Raw genomic sequence first — 8,174 nt, 5'->3', positions numbered from 1 at the left:
TGACTGTGACAGGTTGCTGGTTTCAATCTCTAGACCGACAAAGGAACATGTGTAATATTTTCTACACACACTTGACTGCCAAGGCGCCTTTCAATACTTTAAATGAAGCACCTAAAAACCCTCAGGTCATCTCTTTCATAGCAAAAGTGGATTTAGCTCTCCCACATGAAAATACAAATGTCTTTAGTACACTGTATTTTACTCATCTGTCACAAAAACACAGTTTTATACGAAGAGATTCTTTACATACATGACCAAAAACTACACAACTGGCCACAAAATCTATTGGAACCTACTGAAGTTGCACTGTAAAGTTCCCTCTAAGAAGTTTGAAAGAAAAATGAGCTGTCAAGTAGAAGCCCCACCCATAATGGTGGTGAAGTCCTGTTGTTTGAGAGAAGGCCTGGGTGGAAACCTGAGTGAGCAGCACTGACAGCAGCCATCCACCAGGTGGTGGAGTGATGCACACAGTGAGAGCTGAGCACAATGTGAAGTAGTAAAGTCCACAAACGGCAGCACCATTCTTCTCAGAGGACTGCGAGGAGCTACAGCAGAAAGCCAGCTTTCTCCTGGTTTTTAACTAACGCTTGCACTTAGTTTCTCAAAGATATGTTTCCTAAATGTTTCTCTGGATAAATGGCCATTGTTCTTAGCTTTAACAATTTAACTCTGTACTATAGGCTGGCTGCAATCTTAGCTTACAAGACTACTATTGTGCTTGAAAGTTGTTCTGTATAACGTCAGTTAAATGCCTAAATGAAGTCCAAATGTCTGCTACAGAACTCTAATTCTGTGGTTTCTGCACTCAGAAGCAGCAATTATGGGTGCACTGAATACCTACTGTACACATCTCGAAATGAGACTATGGGCATCCCACTTACAGGCTGATGAACAGCATACCAAGTACCCAATATGTCGGCCTTACATATCTCCACTATAATATTTTAGTCAGCTGAAACCGAGATATGATATATAAAATACAGCCATGACACACAATTCTCCAAAATTAAAGGACTGGTTTGACATTATGGAAAACACGCGTATTCACTTTCTTGCTGAGATCAATACCATTCTTATGTCGGTATTCACAATTAGTTTTCTTAGAATATTAATATGCTTAAAAACATTTCATTTGATTAAATTAAAATGTCTGTTGTAGTCAAAAATGGGCATAATATAAGACAATTTTCCTGAAAACGTTTAGCCTGATAATCATGATCATCAGAACCAGAAGAGCTCGTAGGTGTTTTTTTGTCTTCCCTCCTTTAAGTAGGCTAGCTGTTTCCCCCCATTTAAAGTCTTTATGCTAAGCTAAGCTAACCGTCCGCCTGGCTGCAGATTTATATTTTACGGATAGATATGTGAGTGATATTGATCTTCACATCTAACTTGCAGCAAAAAGGCGAATAAGCATATTTCCCAAAATATCAATCTATACCTTTAAATCTGTCTATTGGTTTGCTACTTACAAAATCCTGCTGGATATCAGTGAAGTCTTTGCCGTATTTTTCTAGTGCCTCCTCAAACAGGTTGGCCTCCGAGGCGCTCCACTCCTCCATTTCATCCCTGCAGAGGATGGGCCCACCCTGAGGCACCAGCGCTGCAATGGCTCGAGTCATGTCATAGCCGGTGGCATGGAGGGTGTCCATAGCGTGAAACTAAAACACAAGATAGAAATACATGTTAGTCTCAGGCCTGGTTATTGTTGTTTTAATGTTGTTTGAACCACTTATGCAATGAATTTCCGCAATATTCTGCTGACTTTTATTTTACTTTAATACTTTAATTTTTATTTGTTTAGTCCATGGAGTTTATATGCAGCCCCTTGTCCAAGGCTTAGGGCTGTGTGTGTGTGTGTGTGTGTGCACGCATGTGGGTAGCTAGAAGGCCTCTCATCTATGTTTTATAAATGAGGATAAGATCTAGGGCAGAATAGACCCACACCAGGCTTCTGGGGCCAAGTGTTTGTTAAGGATAACCAGACACAGGCCTCCGCAATCACAACAGACACACAAACATATATACACAATCACACAAGCATTTTCTTTAACAATACTGCTTCCCCCTTACACTTTTCATCTCTGGTGTGATGCTGATTTAACCCAGGGCCGCTTTCATGAGTGTGTGTATCTCACCAAAGTGATGTCTCTGGAGGCTGCAGCAGCACTCATGTGAAGGCTGGGCTGTCGGACAGAACTACTGCAGTCCAAGGCTCTGGCGAACGTACCTACTGACCTATGGGACACAGACATTATGCAAAAGATAGAGAAAACACATATATGAAGATACAGGAAAAGACACAGGAAATAAACTTCACCATCTAGATTTGATGATTGATACAGTTCCATCTGAAGGTCTTTTTCTGAACCATTTATGCACAAAAAGACTAATCAGCAACGTTGTTAATCCAGTGCTTCCTGATAAAATATTCAGTATGTAGTGTTGCAGAGCAAATGATGATACAATTGCCAATTAGCAATGAATGGGCTAAAAGTGCTAAGCAACCATATCTAGCTCTAAAAAAGAGAGATGAGGATCACCAGATGTTAGGAAAAGTTTGAGGTACTTTAGAGGGATAGTTTGACATTTCGGGGAATATGTTTATTTGCTTTAATGCAGAGAGGTGAATTTGAAAATCGATTCTCCTCTTATAACTTAAATATGCAACAGGAGCCAGGAGACAGTTAGCTTAGCATAAAGACTGGAAGCAGAGGGAAACAGCTAGTCTGGCTCTGTCCAAAGGTAACAAAACCCGCCTACCAGCACCTCTAAAGCTCGCCTATTAACACGTCGTATTTCTTTGTTTAATCCGTTGCAAAACCCAAGTGTAAAAATGACACGTTGAGGTTTTACGTGAGGTTTTGTGCAAGACTATTTCTTGGTCAGACACAGTAACTTCTCCTGGAGTCTCGTCATCACCGTGAGGTTGCCAGAAGTAACCCCAGGAAGTTACTGATCCCGGATTATACGGATCAAATTTACGAGATACAATATGTTAATTAGCTAGCTTTAGTGGTGCTGGTAGGCAGATTTTTTGTTTTGTTGTTACCTTTAGACAGAGCCAGGCTAGCCATTTCCCCTCGTTTCCAGTCTTTATGATATGCTAAGCTGACCATTTCTTGGCTGAAGCATCATATTTACCATGCACATATGAGAGTAACTATTCCATTAATGTGTACTTTTTTCTTTTTTATTCTTGTATGCGTTTGCATTTCCATGTGTACTTACCGAGCTACTACTAAGAACTGGTCAATCTGTTTCTCCGTCAGTGAGCTGTTGGGGTCCCAGACCTTCTCCTCTAGTTTCTCCAAGTCTCTGCCATCATCCTCGCCTACGTGGACCCAGAAGAAATACCGATACAGACACAGTTAATTATCCTTCACTGTTCAAGGCCACTATGGTTCCTTATTGACCACATAAGGACAACAAGAGTTTGTAAAATCCACAATCAAATTTGATTTTCTTCCTGGTTTTTCCTTTTTTTAAAATGACTTCTTCGTGTAAAGCTTTAATGAATCCCAGAGTTGAATAGGTGGGCTCTGTCGAGCTGCCAGCCTGAAACAAATCAGCCAACCTGCCTGTGCTTCTAACACATGTAACAGAATTTCATTAACATGCGTTTAATTAGGGAGCGCAGTGTCCCATGGTGCCCTAATTGCAATTTCAGAGGTTTTCCCACCTGCTAAGAATAAAATTCTGGCAAAACACTGAACCCTAAATCTGGCAGAAAAATAGTCACATTTGAAAATGAAAATGTCTGGAAAATATCTTTGAGACTGCTTGAATTAAAATAATTATGGATTTTAATATTATGGACAAGTTGCAAAGTCGAAAAACTCGTTGTGTAATTTATAATGTCTAAACTGACAGTACTAGAGTTTAAAATAATGGCCACATTTCTAATCAGCTTTGGATGTGAAACATACAGTATGAGTAGTTGCAGCTAGAAGGTGCTTTCATACAGTGAGCGGTTGCCGCTACTGCTTCCATTGTTTTCAATGTAAACACAGCCGCAGACTTGTCGCTATGGTCAGCGGCAGTGGCTCGCTGTGTGACCATGGCAACCACAGATAATATGGCGAGCGAAACAATCCAGGTGCTGATTTTACATTACCTGGGTTCCCTGAATTCTGAAAGCACTTTCACAGTTTGGCCAGAAACTGAACTGCTGTCATGTGTTAAGTTCTAGGTATTAATGTGCATTCATACTTACAAAGTATGCTTACAATATTTTTGTACACGTTGCATTATATTCAGTTGTACACGTTACCCTGTATTAGGAGGAAATGTGGGCTTTTATTGTCAAGAAACAGGAAGCTTTGTTGTCGTTGCGCATTTAGCAAGATGTGAACATGGCCATCGCCAATAAAGCAGTTGTCTAGTAACTTTAAAAGTTGTCTTCTTTTCGAGTAACATTATGCACCCAATCCTTTCCATACTCTCCGGGTGACTGTAAAATAATCACTTGTGCAGTGCATAGATAGACAATAATCTGTTATTTCAAATGCTTTGATTATGCATAATCATGCTACCACACTGATTTCCATGGAAACCTGGGTTATTTATTTTATTATAACTTTACTCATAAAAAAGGTCCTGAAATGTTCTTGAGAATTGAGCAATTACAAATACATGAAAGGTTGATTAGTTTATTATGGCACAGACTGCCCTATTAATGCTGAAAAAGGAAAAAAGTCAGTACACAGCGGTGTAAAAAGACCCCTGCAGGAAAACTTTAATGCGCTGCCCTGTGAATAAGCTTCGCTGGAAAACTGTGTCAATTAAAATGCCCACGCTTTAAGTATTATGTACCTTCTTTCAGGAGGTCGGTGATGTCGGCCTGGAACTTGTTCCCAACACGGATCTCCCCCTTATCAGCCAGCAGAGTCTTTTGCTGAGGGTCGTACACCAGCGAGTAGAAGAAGGCATCCTGGGAAATACAGATGGCAGGAAGGCGTGAGGATGGAATGAAAGCAACAGGAAGCGAGATGGGCAGAGGCGAAAGAGAGGAGTGTATCTATCTCTGCATGTGTGTGTGTATTTTCCCCTCTGCTAGTCTCTTGTCTCCTCATTACTGTATGTGAAAAGAACATTCTGGGTCAACACGTTGAATAATTCATCTGGAAACAAGAATCTCTTAACTCATAAGTCTCTCAAATACACACACTCTCTCTTAGATAATCCTGAAATCTAAACACCTAATCACAGTTTAGAAGACCCAATCGCATTATCCGGCATGAAGAGCTGGTGTACATACCTCTCTGTCCAGGTACGACTTCAAGGCTTCTGTCTCATTCAGCAACGTCACACAGCACTTCCCCCTGGAGTCCGGCAAGGACGTAAGGAAAGGAAGGTGCGGAAAAAAAGAAGGAAAGGAGCACAAAAGATTGGTAAGAAGAAGATAAAGAAGAAAAGACATGGAGGAAGGAAGAAGGAAGAGTTAATAGTTAACATGTGAAACCCAGAATAACAGACTTAAAGTCCAGGGGATAACACATTACATAAGCGCCAGATGAAGGCTGCTACCCTGGTCCAGACTCCTCTGCAAGAGAAACTGTCTAAGAGGATACTTTGATGTAGGATGAGTTTCAGAATCTGCAACGATGATATTGATTTGGTTCCAGCTGGCACAGCCTGTTATTTGACGAATCACTGATCGCTGAACACTGATCTCTGTCCCTTAACTGCTACTGTCTGAATTCAAATGATTTACCAGCTAATTAGTCATACCTCTCTAGCCTGAAGAAAATACGATTTGACGCAAACACCTCGCGTAACCTTGCTGCACGCCGGTGTTAAGTTAGAATTCTTAATCAAGTTTGAATCCTCGCTAAACAAATCGCTCATCAGATTATTTTTATTCGAGCAGATGTCAGTTTGCTCTTCATGCCTCTTTTCAGAAATGTCAAGTAATAATGTGGTAATGATTAGGTGGGTTTGTCTGGAGCTTACTGATGAGCAAAGTTCTATATGTAGAAACAGCTTTCTGTTGACATTTAGCGCTCAACATGCACATTGCATATGAGTGGATTAGGGTGTGCCTGAGTTTGTTTTACAGCCACACGCACAGAATCCAAAGGGTAGAAATTTGGTTTCAGTAAATACAGGATAAAGCAGTTTATACATTGTAATATGGAAGGTAAAAACAGTCAAAGCAGCATGAAAACAGAAGCAGAAATAATGGGTTAAATAGTCAAACTGTTTAATTAAATCTCCAAGTTCATTAAAAAACCAGTATGATCAGTGTCGGAGATGAACTGCTACTAAATCATTCATGCTACCTCAAATACCTAGATTAATAGAGCTGCAACGATTAGTCAATTAATCAATTAGTCGATCGAAAGAAAATTAATCTGCAAATGTTTTGATAATTGATTAATTGTTTCAGTCATTTTTCAAGCAAAAGCAAAAACATTTGATGGTTACAAGTTCTCAAATGTGAGAATATGCTGCTTTTCTTGACCTTACATTGTAGTAAATTGAATATTTTCGACATTTGAAGACATCACCTTGTGCTCTAGGCTATTGTGATAGGCATTTCTCACTTTTTTCTGGGGTTTTTTTGTAGACCAATCTTTTAGATCAGGAAAATAAATCGAAAGATTAAGTCGATAATGAAAATAATACTTAGTTGCAGCCCAAATCTTTCAGATTTTGACTGTTTACTCTGTTTACACAGTGTCAGAGTTGTATTAAGTTATTGCTAATGCAAACCAAACATTTCCTACCACTGCTGCTTAACATTAAAAGCATTCAACTGGCAAAACATGTGGTTGGCCTTTATTGTGAAGCAGCCACAAGAAACAAAGTATTTGTCACCTCAGTTAGCACTGACCGCAATCGTTCATCAAAAATGTGTCTACAAAACAGCAAGACAACAACCATTTTCGGCAGTAACCAATGTTACCGTGTCCTGCTGTGAAAAAATACTCACATTGTGTGCAGCATGAAATCAGATCGCAGTTGCAGTTATTTCTGACGGACTTCTTTATTAAAACAATGTGAGTGTGATTGGCCGCACTGTAAACAGATACACCAGTTGTTCTTCTGTTGGATTTCTGACAGAGTAGCTGCTCAACGGGTGTTTGCTGTAGTATTAAACCACACTTGTTACCACGGTAACCATAGGTGTCATTCCAAATAATCCAGGACTGAAGTTTTAAGGATTACAACTTTAAATTTAATTTTAACAGTCAAAATTATAATTTATTTTTAAAACCAGTGAAAACAATTCTAACAAGATAATTGCACTTGTTTTCAATGAATTGTCATTTTTCAGTGCAGTTATCCAATTCATTTTGAGTTTAGTGACAATCAATTTTTCTTGTTTTGTGAACAATGGGATTTTTGGACTCAATAGCAGCTCAAAAGAATTGTATGTAGGCTTTATTCACAGCCTGGGATAGTATAAAGAGAGAATTTTAGAAAAACAGAAATAAAAAGAAAGACTAACAAACTAAAACAGATCATTTAGTTTACCTGATGTGTGTGGCAGGTAAAGACTCCAGTTGGCGGGACAGGAAGAGCTCTCTGTGTCTGAGCTGGTGTTTCTGTTTCTCGGGGAGGTCCGCCATCTCTGGATTCTCCATCTCCTCCTCCAGCTCCCCTGGGTGGGGCAAAGGTCAAACATACACACATCAGATGAGGTGGAACAATGACGGCCGCAGGGATAACGGGGGGGGGGGGGGATGATGCACAACAAGCGGATATAAAGTACAAGGATGTACACTTGATGAGCCAGAACAATGAAATCCCACGGGAGAAGGAGATTAGTGTATACATACTCAGGTAAAATCTCACTGATTATGTCTACATGGGACCTGCAATATGAATCACACAACATGTTTGAGGTTTTCTCTTCCAATTCTGCATTTATACACTCATTACAAAAGTGACGCCATGAATTTCACAGTGCTTCACACTTTTCTCTGTCTCCTCTGTATTTCAAGTGTGGAAACTACTAAAAGAACCTGAATGGATGTTAAAAAACACCAATGTAGAGTCTATTCTATGTTACCCATATAGCAAAAAGACACTAGCTTCCACTGAGAAAAGAGAGGTCACAACCTCAGAATTTTTTCTGAGAAACTGAGGACCTGAAATGCATAAATTAATAAATACAACAATTAAAAAAAATTTCCCACCAGAATTCATTCATGGTGCAGTAGAAAGAG

At 39.6% G+C, this 8,174-nt stretch overlaps 1 protein-coding gene across 4 annotated transcripts in view; it reads right to left on the bottom strand.

Moving 5' to 3' along the window:
* Positions 1 to 8,174, bottom strand: part of mta1 (metastasis associated 1) — a 51,604-nt gene that overhangs the window by 17,622 nt on the left and 25,808 nt on the right. For all 4 annotated transcript variants that reach the window (XM_044166075.1, XM_044166076.1, XM_044166074.1 and 1 more), the window contains 6 exons: positions 7,480 to 7,606; positions 5,258 to 5,321; positions 4,813 to 4,930; positions 3,229 to 3,331; positions 2,136 to 2,235; positions 1,470 to 1,658 (listed from right to left, as the gene is read on the bottom strand). In XM_044166075.1, coding sequence (XP_044022010.1) covers positions 1,470 to 1,658; positions 2,136 to 2,235; positions 3,229 to 3,331; positions 4,813 to 4,930; positions 5,258 to 5,321; positions 7,480 to 7,606 — 701 coding nt within the window. The remainder of the gene's footprint in view (positions 1 to 1,469; positions 1,659 to 2,135; positions 2,236 to 3,228; positions 3,332 to 4,812; positions 4,931 to 5,257; positions 5,322 to 7,479; positions 7,607 to 8,174) is intronic.

The sequence above is a fragment of the Siniperca chuatsi genome, linkage group LG15 (assembly GCF_020085105.1).
Source record: "Siniperca chuatsi isolate FFG_IHB_CAS linkage group LG15, ASM2008510v1, whole genome shotgun sequence".
Lineage (NCBI taxonomy): Eukaryota > Metazoa > Chordata > Actinopteri > Centrarchiformes > Sinipercidae > Siniperca > Siniperca chuatsi.
Note: the sequence above shows the minus strand (reverse complement) of the source record. Positions and strands in the feature narration are given on the sequence as shown.